This window comes from Cebus imitator, unplaced genomic scaffold, assembly GCF_001604975.1.
Source record: "Cebus imitator isolate Cc_AM_T3 unplaced genomic scaffold, Cebus_imitator-1.0 Scaffold54, whole genome shotgun sequence".
Classification (NCBI taxonomy): Eukaryota; Metazoa; Chordata; class Mammalia; order Primates; family Cebidae; genus Cebus; species Cebus imitator.
Window position 1 is genome coordinate 4,644,278 of NW_016107369.1, and position 25,674 is coordinate 4,669,951.

The window sequence follows — 25,674 nt, forward strand, 5'->3', positions numbered from 1 at the left end:
CACCTTTGTGCAAATTAGAAAAACCTGCCCTTCCATTCATTCAGAATCATCTTCGTAAATATGCCAATCTAGGATGCCAATGATTACCTTAGAGGTGGTGCTTTTGTGCAGTGCACAACCTGCACATCTTTACGCTATGGGATGGGGGCCCTAGCTAAAGCCAGTGGATCAGGGAAAGCTTCTCAGAGGAGATGACATCCAGAATGAGATTTGAAGAATAATTAGGGGTAGGACAAGTTAAGGAGCGGGGAAGAGTTTAACAACTCAAGGAAATTGCATATGCAGGTAAGACCAAGAGAGTGAGCAACATTTTCTGGAGCACAGTGTGGCTCTTGCTGAACCCTGCTCGGCCCTGGCCCTCCTGTAGAAAGGCAGGCATGTCAAAAGGGTTAGGGGCCAGGGCTTCCAAGTCCCTGGTCTGGGCACGTTCTGATTCCCAACAGCTGGCTCATTCCGACAAGTGGGTGGGGGTCTCTCCCCCTTTACTCCATCAGCCCTCTGAGGAGCATGCAGTACCCGCTGCACTGACGGAGGTGCTGACCTGCCCTGGGACCTCCTGACCCAGTGGGGCTGTCCTATGAAGGAGCTGGCTTTTCTAGGTTGTGGGAGCAGTGAGGTTTCATCCAAGTGGCAATTCAGGAGCAGCCTTAGAATTTTCTTCTCCAGCTCAGTGTGGTGGTTCACGCCTGTAATTCCAGTACTTTGGGAGGCCGAGGTGAGTGGATCATGAGGCCACAAGTTTAAGACCAGCCTGGCCAAGATGGTGAAACCCCGGCTCTACTGAAAAATACAAAAATTAGCCGGGCATCGTGGCGCACACCTGTAGTCCCAGCTACTCAGGAGGCTGAGGCAAGTGAACCCGGGAGGTGGAGGTTGCAGTGAGCCTAGACCATGCCACTGCTCTCCAGCCTAGGCAACAGAGCAAGACTCTGTCTCAAAAAAATAAATAAACAAATAAAATAAGTTTCTCCTCCTTGTCTCGGGGCTCAGAAACTGTCACAGTGTTGCCTCTGGAGTCTGAGAAATAATGAAGGGGAAGGGCAGGCTGAGCTGCCAACAGCCAGGGTGTAAAGGAGTGCAGTGTGCACTGAGGAACAGGCTTTCAGAAGGGCCTTCCCAAGAACCTCGCTTCATTGTTGGGATCCTCCTCACAGCTGAAGTCTACGCCCCTCCTGGAGCCTGGGCAAGGCTTCAGGACTAAGGGGTGCTCGATTAGGCCACCAAGCATGATCCTGAGCTCTTGAGATGTAGCCCACTAGGTGGGGTGTCAGCAGTCAGGGCGCTACAGGGTCCTGGGGTCAGTATCTCCTCTCTAATTCACTAAGCCAATCTGACAGTGATGCTAGTGAAAATGAAATTAGAGCCACTCTGGATTCTTCATTTATACGTCACATCTGCCGCTCATAGGATTGGAGCAGAGAGTGGGAACACAGGGCCTGCCTGTCCTGAGCTCTAGAACCCATCAGGGAGGCAGAGATGCAGGCTGTAGGTCCAGGCCAGGGCCGGCTGCTGCCAGTGGAGGATTCTGGGCGTGTTCCCCTCAATCAGGGCTGACAGGCACAACAACCACATCCCCAGATCTTGGAAGCACTTCTGAGAGTGGGGGAGCGCTCCCCTGGAAGGGTGGGGAGAAGAAAAGGCCAGAGTCTATACCGAAGCGGCTACCTGCCCGCCCACTTGCTCCACTCCTGGTCCTACCTGTGTGCCAGCCTCGAGAGCTCAGCCCACCTGATGCCCAAGGACCATGTTCCAAATACAGCTGATGAGCTCAGTTCAGACAGGGCTGGAGCCCAGTGGCGGTGGGCATGGGGGCAGAGCTCTGTGGATCAGGTGGGTGCAGAACACCAATCATACCCCTCCCCCAACACACCCAACGCTCAGCCCTTGCCCTCACTCTGCCCAGTCCCAGATGGTGGCCTCCCCACTGTGTTCAGAACATCTCAGCACACTGGGCACCAGGGCACAGTCCCTGGAATGTCAAGCATCCCAGCACACTGAGCAAGAAATAACAAAGACAGGGGCAACATAAACACTGAAAATACATGAAAGTGCAGCTGGGCATTGTATAGAGAAGGGACAAGACGTTGGGGAGCCTTGTTTGCGTTGACAGAGTGCCAGGCACCTTGCTTCATGCCTGAGCCTGGGGCTGGGGTGGGCACGTTTCTTTAAGTGGGCATGACAAGGAAGCTTCTGTACAAGAAGCAGAGGAGGAAAAGACAAACTGCCAGGGCAGGTTGGGGGAAGGTTGGCGAGACAGGTGGGACTTCTGGGTCCTAGATCATCCCTGGCCCCAGTGGCTTTGCCTCTCTGAGCCCCTATTTCTCCTCTGATAAAATAGGATTCTGCTTCTTGGGGGAAGCCTTTGTCATCTGCAATGAGGTGTTCTAGCGAATCAGGTGGCAATGGGAGTGATAGGGTGAGCAGCCTGGAAGTGGCTTCATGGTTTCCCTTCAGTCACCTTTTGGCTTTGAGGCTCTGTGCTGGGCTGTCAAAGAAGTTCCCAGCAGAATCCTGCTATTCCTGACGTGGAAAAGGACTGCCTTAAAGTTTTAGTTGCAAGGCATAGGCAAATCCCTTTTTTTTCCAGAATGTCACAGAGCTTGTCCATGGAGAGCTGGCCCATGAGTCAGTCTCGACCAGCCCACAGTTCCCCTCTGCTCCTTTCACTCAGAGTCCTAGAGGCCATGTGTACCTAGCTGAGCTCCCAGGACTTAGCCTAAGCCATGTCTTCCTGACCCCTTGTGATTTATCAAAGGGTCCCAGCTCACAGCCTCTTCAATCCTCCTGCCAGAGTCTGGAGAACACACAGCTCTCAAAAGCCACTTTGATTGAGGCCACATTTTTGAGTTTTCATCTGAGAAAGGCAGACATCTGGGTTGACTGGAAAGTTGGCCGCTGCCCCATCTGGCTTGGCGCTGGCTGTGTCAACCCCAAGGCCCCTTTGCTGGGACAGGCAGGCTGGCACATGGCTTGGGGCCTGCAATGGTGGGCTCCAGCTGTTGGCTGCGAGATTGTCTTGCCATTCGCCTGGGGTGGGATGAGTTCACCTCAAACCAGGGCCCCCGGTATCTCCAGGGAGAGTGGATTCTCTTGCTCTGCCTTTTCAAGGAATTCTGCACCTTTCTCTCTCAAACCAAGAATAGCCTCCAGTTCCTGAACGTTCACACTGCACTGGGCCCTTCACCTGTTCTATCCCACTGATTTTTTACAACCACCTGCAAGCCCAGGATTTTTAACCCCATTTGACAGATGAGGCAAATGGAGCTCCGAGAAGGCTGGGGAACTTGTCCAAGATCACACAACTAGGGCAAGCAGAGCCGAGAATCTAGCCACAGTGTGTCTGATTCCCAGCTGAGCGAGATCTCCCTAATCATTCTGGGGAGACCTGAGCCTCCCTGAAGGAAACAAAGATGAGGGTGCGAGACTGGAATTCCGCAGCAAAGAGGATGGGTTTCGTGAGTTACTTGTGTAATGTCTGTCAAGAAGGTTCGGGTTGGATAGAGGGGCAGGTTAGCAGCACGGAGCCCCGCCCTGAGTTAAGAGGAAGAACTGCCCTAGGGCGGAGAGTGTGAGAACCTCGTGTGGTTCTCGAGAGAAATACCCAGTGTGTGAGGTTTCTGGTAAGCAGAGTTCGACTTGACACTGATCATGAAGGACGCTTATTAAAAGCTGCAGGTGCCCAGCAATAAAATGGGTTGTGCCTAGAAGTAGTAGGCTCTAGGTCACAGGGAGAATGTCAACCAAGAACAGGTTTTTCATAGGAGTTGACAAAGAAAATTAATTTTTGAGGGAATGGGGGTTTTTAGGGCAGGTCACAGCAACACCATTATCATCACCCTCGTCGTCATTCGCAACCATTTATTCAGAGCGCTTACAAGTGCCAGGCACCGTGCTACGTGCTTTCTCATTTTCTTGCATTCTAACATTTCTAGATGTTGGGTGCTATTATCTCCATTTTACAGAAGAGAAAATTGGGCCTGAAACCCCAGGCCTGTCTGACTCCAGACCCCTACTTCCAGCCACTCTGTTAACAGCCTCTCTGTATTGCTTCTTGCCCATGAAAAGGGACTTGTCATCTCCATTTTACTGAAAAGAAAACCCAGGCTCAGAGAGGTTGTGTAGCTTGTCCAATTCACCCAGCTAGTTACAGCCAACGGGCCAGCATGCTATCCTTGAGATTGTGTGGAAGGAAAGGAGGGAGAAAGGGAGGGAGGGAGGGAGGTAGGAAGGGAGGGAAAGAGGGAAGGAGGGAGGGAGGGAAGGAGGGAAGGAAGGCAGGCAGGCATGTTCTATAGGGACTATGCCAGGCATCCTGTGAGGTTCAGTCTGACATTCATTGTTTCAGCAAACCTAATCCTCACATTGACTCCACAAACTGAATTTTTGTCCCCACTTCTACAGATGAAAAAATTCAGGCTAAAGGAGGTTAAGAAATGTGCCCAGGTATACATGTATTCATCTGAGGTTTGCAAATCAGGGGGCCAAGGCTCCCGCTTGTTCCCACATCCCTGTAGCACTGAGCTTGGCCTCGCCAGGCGTGCAGGTATCCGTCCCTGGGCAGAGGGGCTGTGCAGTGGGGACCCTTCCCATCCCCTGCCGCAGGCACCTGTCAACGCAGACTTGTCCACAGCCCTGTGGCCAGACATGTCTTCACCTTTTCCACAGCTCTACTCGTGGAGTCTGTGCCAAAACTGTCTCGAGAAATTAGTTTGCCTTTACTGAGGCCTCCTTGGGAGTCCCAGCAGCCGAGGGGGAGAATTAGCAGGGCAGTGGCAGGCGGTGGGGTTACTATGAACACGAAATAAGCATGCACAACTCTGAGCACAATGCTTGTTCCATTTTCGGAATTCTCACGATGTCCATTATGCAGCCAGGGGCCCATCTGCTGCTTTCTCCCGTCTGTGAGCAACTGAGGCCCAGCAGAGGGTGGACAGGGCCAAGGCCAATGACCAGTAGACCATGTGTCCCAATGTCCTTACCAGGAAGTTTCCCCACATCCGCCTTGCATGCTTTGTGGGTATTTGTGACAGGAACTCCTGGAGTTCAGGTCAGTCTCCACTGACTCTCGGCAGCTGCCTTGGCTTTCCCAGGTCTAAGAGTCCCAGTGGCAAGGACACCGCAGCCCTGTGAGGTCTCCTTGAAGCATCCGTGGGACTTATGGCTTAGCCACTCTCTCTCCCCAGAGCTCACACATTCTCTTCTTTCCACTCTCTGACCCCTTACCCCTTGTGATAGCCTTGATCTGGCCGAGGAGCTACGAGGGGTAGGGTGGGCTCTGCGCCGTCTCCTTTGTCAATCCTGCCCGGCACTTTGGTTATGCACATTGTGGAGCACTTACCAGGCATCTGATTCGTTCTTCTGACCTCCTTCTGAGTAACCCTACTTTTTTGTTTTTTTCTTATTCCCTCTCCTGATCCCATCATTAAAAACAGGGTAGAGGTTTCCTAGGAAGGGTGTTAGATTTTCTACTAGGCAGGTACCTCTGCTGCACCCTAGGGATGTCTGCCTGGACACCTCAAAGGCTTTTCACGAATTTATTTATTTATTTGGAGGCGGTAGGGAGAATGGTTCAGAATTTCTCCTCTGGAGCCAGACTGCCTGAGTTCATAATCCCAGCTCTATCCACCAGCTGGGTGACCTTGGGTTTGTTTCATGTCCTCATCCATTTTATGGATGAACCTCAGTTTGCTCATCCATAAAATGGGAATAATATTAGTAAGACTCTCCATGGGCTGTTATGAGGATTAGCTAAGTGAATTCATGTAAAGCCTTTAAAATAGGGCCTGGCCCATAGTAAGTGCCCTTTGAGTGTTTGCTCTTTATTTGTTCCTCTTTTGGTTGAGTGCCCACACAGCTCTAGGTGTCGTGCTTGGCACTAGAGACCTAGCAGTGATGAAGAAGACAAGGTCCTTGTCCTCATGTAGCTTACACTTTGTGGAGAGATGGCAAAGTCAGCAGGCAGCCACGACACGCCATGAACTGAGTTTTTCAGCTCAAAAGTTAGTGCTGTGACTCAGGCAGGCCTACGTGTGTTGGGAGCATGACAAGAAGGACACCTGGTGTGGGTGACAGGGACAGTGACAGGTACCACCTGCCTTCACCTGTCACAAAGCTCACTGGCTGCTGAATGCTCACCCTGAGCCACATGGCCATCTAAACTTCCACCTTCTCCCAAGGAGGTTTAACCTGAATTATTTATGTATTTTTAAGACAGGGTCTCATTCTGTTACCCAGCATGGAATGCAGAGGCATGATCTTGACTAACTGCAACCTCCACCTCTCAGGCTCAAAGAATTTCTCCCACCTCAGCCTCCTGAGTAGCTGGGACCACAGGCTGATGCCACTGCACCTGGCTGACTTTTTGTATTTTTGGTAGAGACAGGGTTTTGCCATGTTGCTCAGGCTGATCTTGAGTTTCAGAGCTCAGGCGATTCACTCGCCTCAGCCTCCCAAGTGCTGGGATTATAGGCATGAGCCACTGCGCCTGGCCTTAACCTGATTTTTTGGATTCAATGCTATACTTGGCCTTACAGAAACTGGGAACTAGCCGCTTGTAGACTGCCTCTGGGAGCCATGAGGAGGGGCACTGAGGGCCCTGGTTTAGGGGTGGAGGTTGCTGGCAAAAATGGAAGTTTCCCCACAGACAGTGGCTTGGCATTTATTTCTCTCTAGAAACCGGCCTTCATGAAGAGTTGCCCACGCAACACACTCCCTTCAGGCCAGCAAGGGGCCAGGTCCCCCTTATTAAGGAAGAGACCACTTTATGTAAAAAGCATATACGTGTATCCAGAATAATGGGTGGACCCAGCTCTGCTCAGCTTGACTCATTCCTCCAGTTCTCAGTTTTCCGCAGATGCCAGCAGCTGGTTCCACTCTTGCTTCCTGCTCCAATCGAAGTTCTCTGCTGCTCCCCTTCTGATCATTAAAGAAGCAGGGGCCTCTGGTTAATTTCTTTCTCTCTCTCTCTCTTTGAGACAGGATTGTCTCAAAGACAATCACAGCTTACTGCAGTCTTGACCTCCCAGGCTCAAGAGATCCTCCTGCCTCAGCCCCTAGAGTAGATGGGACCACAGGCACAAACCACCATGCCTGGTTAATATTTGTAATTTTTTTTTTTTTTAGAGATGGCGTTTTGCCATGTTGCCCAGGCTGGTCTTGAACTCCTGGACTCAAGCAATACTCCTGCCTCGGTCTCCCAAAGTGTTGGGATTATAGGTGTGAGCCACCACGCCCAGCAATATTTCTCCCTCCTGACATCTAGAGAGGTGATATCATCCTGGCCTGCTGGCTCACCAGCTCTTCCTGATCTCTCTCTCTCCCTCTCTCTCTCTTTCTCTCTCTCTCCCCCTCCCTCCCTCCCTCCCTCCCTCCTGGCATGCTGGCTCACCCAGCTCTTCCTGATCTCTCTGTCTCTCTTAGAGATGCACGGTGGAAGGCAGGGGAAAGGATGTGGCCTTCACAGCTAGAGGCCTGCTTTCCACCCTGCCTCTGCTCCAGCAACTTTGTTACCTGGGTCAGTTACCCCTCACTGAGTCTTCCTTTCCTAATCTGTAAAATGGGGGTGACGGTCCCTGCCTTAGGGCGTAATTGTTGTGAGAAACAGACAGGACCCTATGCACGCATGGCCTTGCAGCTCTAAAGCACTGGACAAGCGTGTACTTGGTCTCTTTCCTCGGCCCTCTGGCAGCAGCCTGGCAGCTTTTTTTTTTTCCTACTTTCTGCTCCTTGTAATGTTCACGGGCAACGTCTAATCAGCCTGCCTTCTGAATTTCTCCAGGTGACTTCTCTTTCTTCCCTCCTCTCTGGCCTCAGTTTATCCTACCAGGCCCCATGCCAGGGATGTGCACATTTCCCAGCCTCACTCCCATCTTTCCATTTCCTTCTCAGCGTGTTCAGAATCCCCGTGTGTCCCCACAAGAGCAGCCTTCTAAGCTGGACCCTGGCTCCTCTGTGGAACGTGCAAACCCGGAGCAGGCCAGTCCCGGCAGGAAAACATTTTTGAACTGTGGTTTACATTTTTTAACCTTAAAAAAGTTAAGCATTACTAATTTATGTCCTCACTTGGTCTTTCCCTCTGTCAGGCTGTCACATGTCATGCTTGGCACACAGTGTGTCCTCAGGGAAGAGTGGGGCTTCCAAGAAAATGTGGCACCTCCTTCTATTTGTCTTTGGCATATTACAGCACAGTGCAGTTTACAGTGCTCTGTTTAGTGGATGTTTTAGTTATGTGGTCTGGTGTTAACTAAGCCACACTAAATGGAGAGGTGACTCTTACAAGTTCCTATAAAGAAACTCTGGATACAAAATAATACTAGTCCATTGATCATAAGCAATCATTAAAAACTGCAATGCTGACACTTCTCAGGGGGTCTCACTGTGCCATCAGCCATATTACAAGGTAAAAATAGTGACAGCCTATCAGATGTGACCCCCAAGTACTCCAGGATCCAAATGATCAAAAAGACTCTATGAAATATAGATTGATATCACCATTACTAATAACAAACCTTACGCTAAGTGTATAAGTGCCCAGAAAGAGCAGCTAATGGTGAAATAAAAGCTATCTTGATCAGGAAAACATTTTAAACCACTAAGACGCTCAAATTTTGCTGTACAATTGGACAAAAGTATAGGTATCTCTACCATGCCTCTTGGTATTTGCAAGAATTCATTTCAACAATAAAAATGTATGAAGGACTGGGTGCAGTGGCTCACACCTGTAATCTCAGCACTTTGGGAGGCCGAGGCAGGCAGATCACCTGAGGTCAGGAGTTTGAAACCAGCCTGGCCAACATGGGAAAACCCCATCTCTAGTAAATATACGAAAGCATGGTGGCGGGTGCCTGTAATCCCAGCTACTTGGGAGGCTGAGGCAGGAGAATCACTTGAACCCAGGAGGTGGAGGCTGTAGTGAGCCGAGATCATGCCACTGCATTCCAGCCTGTGTGACAGCAAGACTCCATCTCAAAAAAATATATATAACTCTTTTTGTAAACCACTAAAGGATGAACCACTGAACATATATTCTCAACAGTAAATGACTTCCTGGATGACAATAAGCTTTAGCAAACAACTCTGTCAGTGTAGCTGCTGGTATGACGACTGGGAGAAAAAGGAATTGGGGTAAGGTAACAGAGATAGAGGGTGCTATCTGTGCAGCATTCAGAGACAAGCTATTGCCACAAAGGAGTTAAAGCTAGAAGAAGGCAAATTGCTATAGGAAACTATCATGCAGCTAGCTTTATAGAGCAAGACCTTTGAAATATCATGGTATCTTTATGGAACTTTGTATGGAATAAGGTCTGTGGCAATTGCTCATACCTGCTTAGAATTGCTGGTTATCTACAAGCAAAAAAATTGTGAAACTTGGCCAGGCACAGTGCCTCATGCCTGTAATCCCAGCGCTTTGGGAGGCTGAGGCGGGCAGATCGCAAGGTCAGGAGTTTGAGACCAGGCTGGCCAATATGGTGAAACCCTGTCTCTACTAAAAATATAAAAATTAGCTGGGTGTGGTGGCACATACCTGTAGTCCCAGCTACTTGGGAAGCTGAGGCAGAAGAATTGCTTGAACCCGGGAGGTGGAGGTTGCAGTAAGCCAAGATCATGCCACTGCATTCCAGCCTGGGTGACAGAGTGAGGCTCCATCTCAAAAAAAAAAAAAAAATTGTGAAACTTATAGCTGAGTTCTCTTTTGTTCTACAAAAGATGGTATTCCCCTGCCTTTTCCGCTGATGAGAGGTGGCGATCGGTAGTATGCCTCCTGCTAGAGCTTTTCAAGAGGATTGGCACACTAGTCTGTTCCTGCGAAGTAATAGAGATCTTTTCCTTGTTTTTATTTGATGTCAACTATTTGGGTTTTTTTTTCTTTCTGTAAAGTAAGGGGAAATGTTGTGATATCAAGGCAGGGTATGTATCAGCATAAAATACTGAGAATCATTTCCTTGTTGGTCAGTCTGCAATCAGATATCTTCTGTGTATTTTTATTATTTCAAAATAAAAAGCAAAAAGTAATAAAATCCATATTACATAACATTCCATATAGAATAGTACATACTATATGTAATGTTAGAATTATATATGTAAAGTATATAATATCATTTTTCTTAGTATTAAAAAATTTTAATTGACAAAAATTGTATATATTTGTGGTACACAACTGATTTGTTTGTTTTGAGACGGAGTCTCACTCTGTCACCCAGGCTAGAGTGCAGTGGCACAACCTCAGCTCACTGCAACCTCCTCTTCCTGGGTTCAAGCAATTCCCCTGCCTCAGCCACCCAAGTAGCTGGGAATACAGGCATGTGCCACCATGCCTAGCTAATTTTCATATTTTTAGTAGAGATGGGGTTTCACCATGTTAGCCAGGCTGGTCTTGAGCCGCTAACCCGAGGTGATCCTCCCGCCTTGGCCTCCCAAATCCCTGAGATTGTAGGTGTGAGCCACTGCACCCAGCCATTGCACAACTGTTGTTCTGAAATAGGTATACATTGTAAAGTGGCTAGTTAACATGTGTATTACCTCAGGTACTTATTTTCTGTTATGAGAACACTTAAAATCTACTCTCAGCAATTTTTAAGAATACAAGAAACTCTTATCAACCATATTCACTATGTTATACAGATCTTTTGAACTTATTCTTCCCATGTCTAGCTGAAATGTTGTACCCCTTGATCAGTATCTCCCCTCTTTCCCAGGCCCCAGTAACTACCTTTCTACTCTGCTTCTGTGGATTTGCTTTTCTTAGTTCTCATATGAAAGTAAGGTCATGTGGCATTTGTCTTTCTGTGCCTGGCTTATTTCACTTAGTGCTGCTTTTAATAAAAACGAGGTGGAGGCCAGGTGCGGTGGCTCATGCCTGTAATCTCAGCACTTTGGGAGGCCGAGGTGGGTGGATCACAAGGTCAGGAGTTCAAGACCAGCCTGGCCAACACGGTGAAACCCCATCTCTACTAAAAATATAAAAATTAGCTGGGTGTGGTGGTGCATGCTGTAATCCCAGCTTTGGGGGCTGGGGCTCTCTGCTGCCAGGTGGGCTGGACATCCAGACTGTACCTGCTCCCTAGCACGGGTGACAGAGGAGCCCAAGGGCCCTCTAGTTAGACCTGTTCATATCTTCACTCTTCAGCCTCCCCGGTGATTGAGAATGGCCAGCTGGAGTGTCCTCAGGGGTACAAGAGACTGAACCTCACTCACTGCCAAGGTAGGACCCCCAGGGCCAGGGCTGGGCTCAGGGATGCCGGGGCACATTCCCAGCAGCAGACAGGAGGAGTGTCTGTCACTGCCCAAGTGGTGTCCACTAAGCCCAGCTTGGGGGAGTGGTGGGGTGCTGCTGGTTCCAGGGGCCTAAGGAAATCCGGGGACTTGCTTGAGAATGACAGAGAGCTCTGTGGGGCTGTGTCTGAAGGGGCAACCCCAGTCCCTGTGCTTCTACTTTCCTCCTGAGCCGGTCTCCCCGGAATGGGAAGAATTTCAACTCCAGGGTGGGAAATCAAGTCAGCCCGAGTTGGGGAGGGCCTCTGTGAGTTTTTCCCAACTAAGAACCTTTAGCTACTCAGGCCTCCCTCCCACCTGCTTCCACACACAGCCAGGAAGAGGGACAGGGAGCACGGGGGCTTCCTGCCAAGGACAGGCTCCTGGGGCTGGCAGAGGCCAGCAGGGAACAAGGTGGCTTTCCTGTGGGAATCTTTGACAACTGGACAAGTAATTGTCTGTATGGCTTGCCTTGGGTGGCACTGGATCAGAGACAGGGGATTGACCCAGATGGCCTCCAAGGTACTCTCCCCCGGAGCTTGCTTCAGCGAGAGGACTGAGGAAGCCCTGCGTGGCTGGGCTGTCTCCCTGGGGGGTGCCAGGCTGCAGAAGTAATTCCTAACCTGTGGATCAGCAAAGGTGCTTGGGTGAAGCAAAAGGGTGGGCCTCTGGCCCAGCCTCATCCAGGGTCACGCTCCCTCAGGAGGCAGTGGTCTGAGGGCCAAGTAGACAGTGGATGTGAGGACAAGTAGGTATGTTTGCCCTTGGAGGGCACAGCAGAGCTGTTCATATCTAAACTGTCACTAGCTGCTTTTCCTCCCGGTAGGTTTCCCCGTCTGGAGCTTTAAGGTCATCTCAGGATCTCAAAAGGGCTCTCTGCCCTTCCTCCTCTGAGCCCCAGGATTCAGGACACCAAAAGACCTTCCCCCAGGAGGCCCTGCCCCTGAAACCTCCCCTTCCCATGTCTGTGGCTGTGGTCTCTGTGCCTGCGAAGGGACCTGCTTGCTCTGCATCCACACGCATCATCCCTCCTCTCTCTCCATCCTTCCCTCCTACTTCCACAGAGTATTAGAAGGGAGGTTATATGGGCTACATACACTGTGCTAGGTGCTGAGTACACAGTGATAGAGAAGACACAGTCCTGCCCCTGGTGAATGAACAATCACATATAATGAGCGGAGTGTTCTTGAGAGGAAGCAGCAGTCACTGAGCGCTACAGGATCCCATGGTGGAGGCCCCTTCCCAGACTGGAAGGATCAGGAAAAGCTTCCTGGAAGAGGTGATACCTAAGCCAAGACTTTAAAAATGAGTACACGTTGGCCAACTAAGGGGATGCAAGCTCTCCGGGCAATGTGAACACCAGAAGCAAAGGGACAATTTGTGCTGCCTGGAGTGTCCCAGAAAGCTCTGTGTACATGGCCTGTGTACATATGGGAGATGCCACAGCCAGCATCTCATCAGAGTCACCTGTTTACCCACAGACTCTGGGGAAATGGTGGAGGGCCTTGGATACCATGTTAGGGTTTAGGGGTTCCCTCTAAGAAGTGACAAGGAAGCCAGAAGCTTCCTAAGCAGAGGGAAGCAAGTCAGTTTTGGGTTTGGAGGCCCACATCCCACTGTGGCCACAGTCTGGAGGCACAGGGATCACCGTCCCTTCCCATTTCTCAGCAGCACCTTCCCAGCTCTTACTGGCACCCTGTCCCAGTAGGGCATCCTACCAAGGAGTAGTACCCCTCAGTGCCCAGGCTGGGTCGCCTTTCAGCCCCTCGTTCCTGTGCCCAGTGCCAATTTCCCCAAACCCGTGAGTGAACTGGTAGCTCTGCAGACACAGGGCTGTGTTGTCTCCTGCCCTGGAGGCAGGTGTCCCTCACAAGCGATTCATGCTCATCACCTCTGCTGCCATCACCATTATCAAAGAAGTGCCATCATCAAAATGGCCCCGACTCCTCGGAGCTTAGATTGTGAGGGCTGGGACTTCCCCTTGGCAGGAAGAAGCTTGTAGCAGGAAAAGGGGGCTTCCTCTTTGAGGTCACAGAGGAAACCAGTGCACCTCTCTTATTTGAAGAACAGCATGGCCTCCACTGGTCTTTGAGGGGATGTGTGCAGCCTGTGCAAGGCAGGGCATTCAGGAGGACCCGGAGATGCCTCCTCCTAACTCTCTGCACACCCTTGATGTGACCCTTGCTGTCTCCTTCTCCTTCAGAGCCTTCCTCCAGCCTCTGCCTCCTTTTCCTTACCAGGGTGTCCCCTCCTCCAGCTCACTGCAGACGTACTCCCAGGGTCTTGGGCTCTGCGGAGGTGATTCAGGGAGCTCTGGAGGAAGGCTGAAGAGGAGGGACTTGGCTGCCCCTTCTCCACCTTCCAACCTAAACGGTCCCCTCGATCTGCTTCCTGTCTGCATCTCAATATGCCACTCTCTAGCTGAGTGACTCTTGGCAAGTTATTCCTGGGACCTCAGTTTCTTCTCCTGTAAAATGAGGACATGTGGGCCTCTTTGTTAAAATTGTTTGTGAGGATTAAATGGGGTATTGTATGTTAATACCCAACAGAGTTCGCAGCATGTAATAGGTGCTCAATAAACACTAGTGCTTGAGGCCATCGAGGCAGCTCTCGCTTGTCATCCCAGCACTTTGGGAGGCCCAGGTGGGCTGATTGCTTGAGGCCAGGAGTTTGAGACCAGCCATGGGCAACATGGTAAAAATGTGAGTCTATAAAAAATACAAAAATTAGCTGGATGTGGTGGTAAGCGCCCGTAATTCCAGCTACTTGGGAGGCTGAGGCATAAGTTGCTTGAACTGGGGAGATGGAGGCTGCAATGAGCTGAGATCACACCACTGGTTTGCAATTTTATCTTATTGTATCCATCTAACAACACCGTCCAGCTGTTACTATCACTATTCTCATTTTATAAATGAAACTGAGGCACGGGGAGAGGAATCACACTGAATGCATAGCAGCTCTTTTGGTGTTGTTTTATTTGGGGAGAGTATTTGAAGATCTCCGCCCAGCCCCTCCCCTGCATCAGTGGGGCGGGCACTTGGTCATCTCCTCCAACCCTGCAGATATCAACGAGTGCTTGACTCTGGGCCTGTGCAAGGACGCGGAGTGTGTGAACACGAGGGGCAGCTACCTGTGCACGTGCAGACCTGGCCTCATGCTGGATCCATCGCGGAGCCGCTGTGTGTGTGAGTGCTGACGGGGACGGGGGTGGAGGACACTAGGAGGCAAGATGGGACCCTTCAGATCCACAGGCCAGGCCCAGGGCAGTAATTTTCCCCAGACCTGATCATCATCCCATGCTCAGGGCCTGTGTCTGCTACTCAACCTGGAGTTTGACCCAATGTGAAAAACTGGATCGGCTTTTTACCCTAGGCATTTCTTCCAGAACTTTGCACTTTGGAATTCATCCTTTCTATTTCTTATTTTTTTTTTCCTTTCTAATCATTTTTGTTCCACATGTAGCCTTGTTTTCTTTGACAGTAGGGGGGGTGGGGTGGGGGTGTGTGGCCTCTGCTGTGTTGTCTGCTGAGCCTTGGCTGCTGAGTGACCCTTCCAGAAGGGCTGTCCCTAGCATTCATGGAGCTTCTGCCCCACCCCAGGGCCTTTCCACAATCCTGTGGTCCCTTGTGGTTCAGAAGTTTCTCCTCATCCATGAACACACAGTGAGCATTAGCATTGTGTCCAGGTATATGTGTGCATGTATGCCAGGCAGGCCTGTTTCCAGTGACCTCTGTGGTTTCCAGGGGGAGAGACCAAGGTTGGCAGTACCCTCCAATGGCGGAACTGATGCCATGGCCCAGATGGGGCTTTCTGTGGGCAGGAAGGCCTGACCAGAGCTGAATAAAACCAGTCCCAACTGGCCTCTGGGAGGCAGCAGCCCAGGTTGGATGGGTGCCCCCAGCTAAGCAGAGCTCCCTGCAACTGGCCAAGCCCTCAGTCTGCAAACTTCCTGGTATCAGGTCTGGGAGGGCCATGGGGTTGAACAAGACTCCACTGCCACCCAGAGACTGAACCCAGTGGCTCCAGGGAGAGAAGCAGCAAGAGCTATAGGAGGGGATGCCCAGAGATTGCACCTGGAGAACATGTCAGGCTGCTCTCAAGAAACCTTCAGGGTGGCAGTGGCAGGTGATCAAGGCCTTGAGAGGCTTACAGCCCTTCCTTCTACTCCACGTCACTTACGATCCCTTCACCAGACAGGGGTGTTTGACATCCACGGTGACTTTTATTTATTAGTCCCAGAAAGAGACTTTTAATACAGGAAAGCAGAGATGGCTCTCGAGTGTCCTTTTTTCCCTCTCTGTCCCTGGTGTTACTCCCTCTAGCCTCCCACAGTGAGTCACCTCCCTGTAGGTGGGAGGGGTGGCACGAAGTTTCTCTTCCCTTTGTTTCTGAGTTCTGCCTCCTTCCCTCCCTGCCACCTGACTGGGTCCAGTGGAGCAGTCTACAGGACTACCCCAGCCTCCTGATATTCCCTCCTGGGTCATCTCCACCCTGGGGTTCAAAGGGACAGAGACCTTCCTTGCAGTGTCCCAAGGGAAGTGGCTGCTAGAAGCAGAGATTGCAGCTGGAGATCCAGGGCTCACAGCCTGGCTGATGATTTACCTGTGGTGAGCATGTGAGCTTTGACAAGCCACTCTCACACACCTTACACTCGATTTAATCCCTATGACAATATCACAAAGAAAGTTTATTAATCAGGAGTCTTTGGATTGTAAGTGACAGAAACCAAACTCAAACTGCCTTAAGCAAAAAAAGAACTCGCTGGGGCTGGGCACAGTGGCTCACACTTGTAATCCCAGCACTTTGGGAGGCTGAGGCAGGTGCATCACTTGAGCTCAGGAGTTCAAGACCAGCCTAGGCAACATGGTGAGACTTTACAAAAATTAAATCAAATCCCTGCTCCACTGTGATCTACAGGACCTCCCTGGGCCTTAGCTTCTTCATGTGTAAAATGAAGACAAGAGTGATCATTCCATGTGTCTTTTGTAAAGACACATGCCTGTCTTTACAAAAAATTAAAAATTTGCCAGGCATGGTGGTGCACGCCTGTAGTCCTGGCTACTTGGGAGGCTGAGGTGGGAGGTTGGCTTAAGCCCAGGAGGCAGAGGTTGCAGTGAGCTGAGATTGCAGCACTACACTGCAGCCTGGCCAACAGAGTGAGACTTCTCAAAAAAAAAAGCATTGGTTCACACAACTAGGCAGTGCAGGCATGGTGTGGCCCCAGGCTGGCTGACCCAGGCAGCCACCATATTGCAGGGTGTGCTGCTGTTTCCTCTGTGTCAGTTTCATGGTTCCTTCAAAGGTGGTCACCAGATGCTCTAGGTCTACACCCTCTCAGCCTTGCAAACTCAATAAAAAATGAGCCCCTTTTCCCTAATGCCCAGGAATAGTCTCAATGCTGATTATCATTGGACCTCCTTAGTGTAGTGCCCATCGCTGATCCAATCACTGTCACCCAGGGTATGGACAACATGCCCTCAGCCAGAAAGGCGTCAGCCTCCACTCCAGTCACATGGACCAAGGGTGGGAAACTGGTGGTTCCCATAGGAGAACCAGGGTGATTACACCAGAATATGGCACATAGACTCTGGGCAGGCAGAAATACAGGTGTCCCCTGCCATGGAATGATCATTCTCATCTTCATTTTACATGTGAAGAAGCTAAGGCCCAGGGAGGTCCTATAGTTCATGGCGGAGCAGGGATTCAAACTCGGTCTGCTGCATCCTGGGCCTGACCAGGACTTCCCCAGAATCATTCATTCCTCAACTTTGATTGATGTTCTCTTCACTCCACCTCCCCTCCTCTTAGAATCCAGTCCGCCCTCTATGGAATCCAGACTTTTCCAACTTGGCATGCCTCCTCGTCTTCCATTGAGATAACATAAATAAACTATTCTTTAATATTTATTATCAAAGTACAAGAAAGGAGATAAGGGTGGTGGCATTGCTATGACCCAAGCCCAGTGTAGTTCAAACTCACAGTTACCCTCTGTATTTTGATTGGCTGGTTGATTCCGTCTTTGATTGGCTCACTGATTTAGCCATCCATCCATAGATTCAACAAGCATTACTTAGCATCTGCGTGCACCAGACACGATGGAAGGTGCCTGGGTGCCAGAGATGACCAAGATAGAGTCCCTGTCCTTCAAGCTCCCCACTGAGCCTTTGTTCCTTACCTTGTCTCACATTCCGGAAGGCTGTGGTCCTCAGGATGTACTGCTCCCCGCCCAACCCCAGGCACACGCGGGTCCTTCAGTAAACACTTCTAAACTCAGCACCTTAGACAAGCAGCTGCATCCTCGTTTCCTGCCCTCAGGTGACTCCTCCTCATGCAGGTGGGGAGTCACAGGTCTCATCCAGCACATGACATTTGCAGGTGCTGAGACATTCTACTCTGCCTCTTCCTCCTAAAGTTCTTGTGAGGATTTACAGGGCTCCAAACGTCATGACGGAGATACGGGCCAGGCCAGTCTGAGCGCATGTGGCCAGCCACACCTCCATCCACTGCCCTCCCAGCTTCGCATTCCCCTCCCGCTGGCCACCTGCCCACCTCCACGTGCTGTGTCTGTTGCAGCGGACAAGGCCATCTCCATGCTGCAGGGACTGTGCTACCGGTCGCTGGGGCCTGGCAACTGTACCCTGCCTTTGGCCCAGCGGATCACCAAGCAGATATGCTGCTGCAGCCGCGTGGGCAAAGCATGGGGCGGCGAGTGTGAGAAATGCCCTCTGCCTGGCACAGGTAACCCCGGTCTCCATCCGGGCTTTTACTCCCTCAAGGCCAGTGACCGCGTTGCTTGCCCGAGTAGACCTCCCTCAAGCTGGAAGACTGAAGTAGTCTTCCCTGCCTGCTTACCTGCTTATCCCAACTTGGGGCTCCCTTCCTCTTGGCTCCCACAACTGCCGTGTCTCCCAAAGGAAGGAAAGGAGGGCCCTGGTTTCCTGTAGGAACAGCACCTCTCAGCTTGTCCTCTGGCTGTTGGCTTTGCAGAGGCCTTCAGAGAGATCTGCCCCGCCGGGCACGGCTACACCTACGCGAGCTCTGACATCCGCCTGTCCATGAGGAAAGCTGAGGAGGAGGAGCTGGCCAGGCCCCCAAGGGAGCAAGGGCAGAGGAGCAATGTGGCACCGCCCGGCCCAGCAGACAGACAGCCGCTCCGGGTCGTCACGGACACCTGGCTTGAGGCCGGGACCATGCCTGACAAGGGTATCTGAGCTGGGGGAGATGCCTGAGGGATTCCTCTTTCCCCTAAGTTTCCAACACCTCAGAGAACTGTGGGCATTTATCCTGGGTCCCTGGGCATCCCACCTCTGGGGCATTCGGAAAGGGAGTTTGGAGCAGCAGCACCCAGCCCTGGCAGCCTTCTCTCATGGCCTGGTGCAACTGTAGGGCCCCACCTACTTCCTCTCCCATATGAGGTCAAGAGGCGCTCATGCCCCAGGGAGTTGCTTGTGGAGGTGGGAAAGGTAAGCCGCAGCCCCCACCCCAGCAATCAGGCCTCTCTGTCTCCTGCCCCCTGGCCATGCAGCTTCTGGGGCCAGTGCTTGCTGCAGGCCTGAACAGCTGGCAGGTGGGTCCTGGGGACCTGCATGCTAGACCCCTGGCCCTGGCCTTAGAGTCGGAGTGCTAACTCAGCCCAGCGACGTTGGACTCCAGAGGCACAGGGCTGGAGGGAGACTGGGTATGAGGCTCTCCTTGCAAGCGCCCTGAAAGCTATGGAGAAGTCATGCCCAGGTGAACTGGTAACACTTGAGTGCAGGAGGCCTGGAGCATCATAAGGCCAGGAAAACTATGTGGTTTCTCAAATTGCTCCAGGAATCTGGACTAGACAGGGAAGTGAGGACAGAGTCCCAGTGCTGTGGACACAGGACACTGGCCACGCCAGGAGCAACTCCGCTCCTTCCTCAAACTGTTCCCCTGGCCCAGAGCCCGGGGCAGCGGGCAGCGTTACCCAGCCTGGCTGGGAGGCAAGGGAGGAAGGAGGTAGCAGTGCAAGGAGGTGGCTCCAGGATGGATGGGGTGGACAGGCCCGGGAGCAGGTGGGACCCCTGTCACCGGAGGCCTTACAGGAAAGCAGGGGCTTCTGCTTACCAAGTGAGAGGCTGCACTGAGCTATCTTCAGGCCCTCCAGCCCTGGGGTTCTGGGATTCTGTGGTGGCTAGTCCCTGCAAGGGTGACAAGCAGAGGCAGGTAGAAGAGTCCATGCTCTCTGTGCTGCTGGCCCTGCCGGGGATGTGGTCCGGGTGCAGACTGTGGAGCTGCCCAAGTGGTGGTGAGGGGAGAAGGCAGCCAGACCCTCCTCCCTGAGCTAACGCCCTCACCTTTCCCTTCCAGGTGACTCTCAGGCTAGCCAGGTGAGTGAATCCTCTCACTAGGGAGCCGGGCAAGCATGGCAGAGACGAGGACCTGGTAGCAGCTCAGGCCCCAGGACAGTGAGAGGGAGAAAGATGGAGTATCTGTCGGATTTTATTTGAAGAGATGACCAAGTGGGAGGATTGATCCAAAGACCCAGTTTTACCCTAAAGGAAGTGACAGCAACAGCTCCTGTTGACGGAGTGGCCCCTGTGCAAGCAGTTTCCCATTTGGGATGGGCTGGGGCCCCTTCAGAAAGGAAGTGGGAACATGTCCTGTTAGTCCTGGCCATCGCTCAAGCTTTAAGCACTGCAGATGGGGTGTAGAGCTGGTTCCAGTTCATTCTCGGTCTGGCACTTTCTGCACGGTTTGGTTGGACCTCAGGTCTCCTCTGGGAGTGGTGTATGGGGAAGTCGGGCACAGCTGTGAACAGCCTCAAACCACCTCACTGAGAAAGGCGCATCCAACTCCCTTCCCTGTGCCCAAGATTCCCCTGGGAAAAACTGGGTGTCCTCCTAGGAAAACATTCCAGAAGAGGAGATCTGTTTCTTCCTTCATCAGCCTTAGTCCCTGCTCTGTTCTCCGACCCTCCGAATTGCATTGCTGACTGTCCCCAAATACAGTTTCTCTGAGGGGTCTTATTCTTTCCCTGGGCTCCCATATGATGTCCTCCCAGGCGAAAGTGCTAACCCCAGTCCCCACGGCTGCAGCCAGCTCCAGGGCTGTTTTCACCCTCTGCCCACTCTCCTCCTATTGCGTCCCCACCTCTCAGCTACCTCTGTCCACCAGCCGTGTTGAGGGACACCAAGTATAGCCTGCGGTCCCAGCTTTTCCACACTGGCCCTGTGGCTCCAGGACTGCAGTGAACCTCCAGAGCTTCTGTGACTGTGTTGAGATTCGGGGGTTATAGCTGACACCACACTTGCTAACTTTCCACCGTGTACCCAGCACTGAGCTGGCATAGTATGCACATCAGCTCATTTCATCATTTCAACTTCCCGTCATGAGATAGTTGAGAAGACAAATGAAGTGAGTGGTATAAAGTGCCTGGCAAAATACCCAGCATAGAGTAAGAACTCATCAATATCAGGAAGGAATGAAAACGTGAACCAGCCAGCTGGTAGGAAGCCCGGAGGTGGGGGTGGGTGTGGTGGAAGGTAACACGTTGCAGGGACAACAGAAGAGCCAAAAGCGACCCTCTCCTGTTTCTGTGCAGGTCACGACCGGTGTCACTCCTGCACCTGCCTGGGTCCCAGGTGAGTCCTTCTTCTTAGCAGCTCCCAGGCAAAAGAGAAGGGAGGGAAAGAGAGTCCTTAATCAGGAGCGGACTTACCATGTGTGAGCTGGTCCACACTCACACAAATCAGAGGAGGGTGAGAAGGATATGGCCTGTGAGTGCTGTTTCTGGGAGCTCTCTATACACCTAAGGTGAGGTAAGTGTATAGAGTGTATCTCACTTCATGTATATCACTCCATGATGCTTCACAGATAGTTTTCTTCTTTTTTTGAGATGGAGTTTCACTCTGTGGCCTAGGCTGGAGTGTGGTGGTATGACCTTGACTCATTGCAACCTCTGTTTCCCAGGTTCAAGCAATTCTTAGCCTGTTTCAGCCTCCCCAGTAGCTGGGACTACAAGCGTGTACCACCACGCCTGGCTAATTTTTATATTTTGAATAGAGACGGGGTTTTACCATATTGGTCAGGCTAGTCTCAAACTCCTGACCTCAGGTGATCCGCCTGCCTCAACCTCCCAAAGTGCTTGGATTACAGGTGTGAGCCACCACGCCATGCCATCACAGTTTTCTAGCCACGGAGCTCTTTGTGGATTTCATGGCACCACTTGGCACATAAATCAGAACAAAGGGACAGCACTAGCTGAAACAGGTGGTCGGCTGGGTCGCTACACTCCTTCCCCCAGGAGGCTTTGTCTTACTTCCTAAAAATGCTACTTGCCTGTCACTGGTGTTGGGTTCAGACATCGGAAGGCTGAGCTCATGGTTCCTGTAAAACAGAAGACACTGATGCCTGTCTTGCGGCATCTCAAGGCAAATAAGATGTTGGTATTTGGGGCAGAGCATTTCTCTGTAAGCTGTGAAATGCTTTGTCAGCAGAAGGGAAAGAATGTTGAAGGGCAAATCAGGAGACCCAGCTGTGCCTCCAACAAGCTGGCTGGCCTTGGACAAGTAGCCATTTCTGCAAGCCTCAGTCTCCTGTCCCTGAAATGGAGGATTGGGCTGGATGTCCTCCAAGGCCTGTGAGAGCTCTGAGATTCTCTAAGTGGGGCCAGATTAACTTTCAAGAGACTGGAAGGCATGGGAGTGACCCATCCAGGCTTCACCCTTCGTTCTTGGGAGCCTGAGCAGCAGGGAAAAGGGAGGGGCCATGGTCGGCCAAGGGGCTGACCCACCTCTTCCCCTCTCTCCTTCGCAGGGGATGCCACAACCCCACCAATGCCTGAACAGGGAATTCCAGAGATACAGGAAGAACAAGTGACCCCCTCCACCAATGTGCTGGTGACCCTGAGCACCCCAGGTAGCTACAGCCAGCCCTTTGAGGCTCCCTGCGCCCTGCCCTGAGAGCTGTGGCTGTCCAGAGCCAACTCCAGGGTGGGGGCATGAGTGGAATGCCCCCTGGCCTTTCCAACTAAGTGAAGTCTCCAGCAGGGCCCCGGCGGCGCTCTGCACCCCAGCCTCATCTTACAAAGAGCACAGGGTCCCTCTAGTGAAAGCGAGAGCCCTGTCTGGAGCACTGTCCAAGCCCAGAAGGGGGAAGAGAAGGGACGCCATGGGAGAGGGAAGCCAGGGGTCTTCCAGGAGAATCTGGGGGTCCCTTTCGAAGAAGGGGAACATGGAGAGTGTGGTCCGCTGGGGTCCTGGCTCTTCCAGGCCACCCCTCCCCCGAGTCAGCAGAATGTCCTGGCAGCAAGCAGCTGCCTGCCCACGGGAAGGCTGATTTTCGGGAAGGAACATGGCTCTATTTCTCAAGGTTGTTTAACCAAGCCTGCATTCCTCTCCCTCTGGTCAGCTACAGTGATGGGAGTGAGGGGCGGGCGTGGAGGCGATCCTGGCAAATCCACCTTGCTCTGGAATGTGCCCTCCTTAAAGGCTCATTGTCTGGGGACTTGGTGCCAGAGAAGCAAGGCGGGTGTTGTTGCTGCTATTCCGTGCACACGTGTGTGTCCGTTCTGGGGGGCTCCTGCTCCCTTAACCTCACGGCTGGATCTAGAAACCCAAGTCACCTTGGGTGGGGGTGAGGGTAGTGGTGGGGTTCTAAATTTCTTCCAGCAAATGGAAAGCCCCTGCAGCCTGAGGGAAAGTCCAGAGAGTGGGGAGCAGGGGTTCAGCCTTCCCAGGTGTACCCCACTGACCTCTCTCAGGACCTCTCTCCTCTGGGCTCAAAGTGCTGCTCCAGGGAACATCCTCTTCTGTCCTCTGCTCAGCAGGCAGAGTGCATGGAGGAATGCTGAGTTTCTGACAAGGAAAATGGGTGTGGAGGAAGGGGTGGGAAGCAGGGGGCAGGGGGCAGGGGGCAGGCCAATCTCAGCAGCAGCTCTTGACATGTGGGTGAGTGTCCCTACTATCACCACCAGCCTCAGCCTTTTGCCCTATCCCCCTTCTCCTCTGCCATTCTGTAACCCCATCCCTCTGGGCAGACATTTAAGACCAAGCTGAGGGCCCCTACCACCCTCCAGGTGGACACAAACTTGGAGCCAGGCCCAGGGAGAGGGTAGCCTTGGGTACACATTCAATTCAGTACAATTTGGCAGACTAAGCCCCACTGTATACCCACATACAGACCACCTCCCACCCCATTCCCTTGGGCCTTCAGGTTCTCCTGAGCTGTGGGCGCAGGGCAGGGAGCCCTGAGCATGTGGGCTTCAGGCAGAGACTTCAGGTTGGACAGAAAGGCAGAAGGCATCATTCATTCATTATTCATTCATTCATTCATTTGGCATGTTCTAAGTGCCAGGTAGTTTTCTCGTATTAGGGATACTTTTCAGAAAGCTAGAGTCTCTGCTGTCTACACAGCCTCAGCCCTGAGTCCCAGTGAATCTGCCTCCAAATTATTTCTCAATTCTGCACCTGTCTCCCCACTTTTCACCCCATCACCACTACCCAAGGCAGACCCTCATTTAAATTATTCAACAGGTTTTAAGGGCCCACTATCTCTCCCATATCAGTTTATCCATCACCTCACTGCCTGCGTGGCCTTTCTAGGACTGCTCTGACCCACTCCCACCTTTCACCAACGCCCTGTTATAGGCCAGTCTCAATGTGGCATTCAAGGCTTGCTCAGTGGACCCCAACCCACATCTCCCATTTCACCCGTGGTTTTCCCCATGCAGCTTACTCACCAGATCTGTCCATCTGTCCAGGGAAAACTGGGCAGGAGTTACAGGGAGGGGTGGCACTGGGCACTGGGCACTGGGTAGGAGTCAGGCCCATTTTTGGGGTAGGGCCAGGTTGGAGGGTTTTTGCAGAAATTTGCTGGACTTATGGGTGACCTATTAGATCTCGGTGAGGAGAATGACCTACCTTGAACTCCATCCTGGGTAGGGTTTGGGGTCCCGGGCAGAGGTCCTCTGGGATCTTATGCAAGGCTAAGCTGTGCATGGGTATGGCCCCTAGACCCTGGCCACTGACTCTGTCCAGCACCCACCCTGCCATAACCTCTGCTTTGCTCTGTCTCCCACAGACATTGACAGATGTGCTACTGGAGACACCAACATCTGTGGCCCTGGAACCTGCGTGAACCTCCCAGATGGATACAGATGTGTCTGCAGCCCTGGCTACCGGCTGCATCCCAGCCAGGCCTACTGCACGGGTATTCACTTGGGTGCCCTGGGCTTACTTGGCGGCTGGAGTAGATGGGAGCAGGGGCTAGGAGGCTAAGTTGAGAGTCCAGGAAGAAGCAGAAGGTCCAAGCAGTGCTGGGTGGTCAGTGAGTTTAGGAGGAGTGCAGTTCCTATAGACAAAGCTAGTGTTAACCTTCAAGGGAAGCCCCATCCGATGAGTCTCCAGGACTCCAGGAGCATGGAAGCCACCCCATTGCATGCACCCTGACCTGTGCCTGGCAGCCTTCTGCACTGAGATCAGCCCACCCCTCAAACTGGCCATTTTGCTGCCTGCAGAGTGGACCAAGGTCTACCCTAGTTGCAGATGTCTCCACCAGGGTCATCCCTGGGGGTAGATCTGAGGCTAAGATAAATCATCACCTGTGGACCTCATTCTTCCTCCCCTCACTATGTTCAAATAAGGGAGAAACACCTACTGTGGTTTCAGAGGAGAAAGGAATCATGAGGCTACTGGAGGAAGGAGACAAGGGGCAGAGAGGAGGGGCTGGCAGTCACCCCAGGCTTCTGGTGCCTGAGTGGGCCCTATGGGCTAACTTTATGGCTTCCAGCCTTAGGATTTTCATCTCCTCAGCCTCTTCCACTCCTTCACCCCTTCCTTGTCACACAGCATCACCCCCTGCCCTGTCCTTAATGTGGGCAAGTAGCTGGCAGGTGCCCAAAGAATGGCACCGCTGGCCCCCTTGACCTGCCTCCCTGCCTCCTTCTGGTCAGATGACAATGAGTGTCTGAGGGACCCCTGCAAGGGGAAAGGGCGCTGCATCAACCGCGTGGGTTCCTATTCCTGCTTCTGCTACCCTGGCTACACGCTGGCCACCTCGGGGGCCACGCAGGAGTGTCAAGGTAAGCCAAGCCCGCCCTTGCCCTTGGACATGCCCCACAGTCTCAAGGGTATGGAAGAGGAACAAGGGGTTCACACCCCCAAACACCGTGCTGCAGAATGGGGAGTGGCCAGCTGAGGGAGGAGAGAACAGAACTCGGGCCTGGGTCTGGGAGGAAGCTAACCCTATACCAGTGTCAAGGAGGGGTAGAAATCCAAAAGCCAGCAATCTCTGCAAAGGCCCTAAGGCATTGTGGGTGGAGCCAAGAGTGTCACAGGGTCAGCAGACATGCCTGGAGATGAGGACTAATCACCAGGCCCCCCAAACTCTGAGTGACAAGGAGCTGCTTTCATTTTAGGGAAGGAGGGAGACCCATGAGGACGCCAGGCTGGGGCTATTGGC

The 25,674-nt window shown here is 52.3% G+C and overlaps 1 protein-coding gene across 4 annotated transcripts in view; it reads left to right on the plus strand.

Moving 5' to 3' along the window:
- The window catches only part of LTBP2 (latent transforming growth factor beta binding protein 2), a 112,690-nt gene that overhangs the window by 64,746 nt on the left and 22,270 nt on the right, over positions 1 to 25,674 (plus strand). For all 4 annotated transcript variants that reach the window (XM_017528653.2, XM_017528654.2, XM_017528657.2 and 1 more), the window contains exons 9-17: positions 11,126 to 11,200; positions 14,313 to 14,435; positions 17,824 to 17,988; positions 18,238 to 18,453; positions 19,582 to 19,601; positions 20,816 to 20,855; positions 22,030 to 22,131; positions 24,295 to 24,423; positions 25,166 to 25,294. In XM_017528653.2, coding sequence (XP_017384142.1) covers positions 11,126 to 11,200; positions 14,313 to 14,435; positions 17,824 to 17,988; positions 18,238 to 18,453; positions 19,582 to 19,601; positions 20,816 to 20,855; positions 22,030 to 22,131; positions 24,295 to 24,423; positions 25,166 to 25,294 — 999 coding nt within the window. The remainder of the gene's footprint in view (positions 1 to 11,125; positions 11,201 to 14,312; positions 14,436 to 17,823; positions 17,989 to 18,237; positions 18,454 to 19,581; positions 19,602 to 20,815; positions 20,856 to 22,029; positions 22,132 to 24,294; positions 24,424 to 25,165; positions 25,295 to 25,674) is intronic.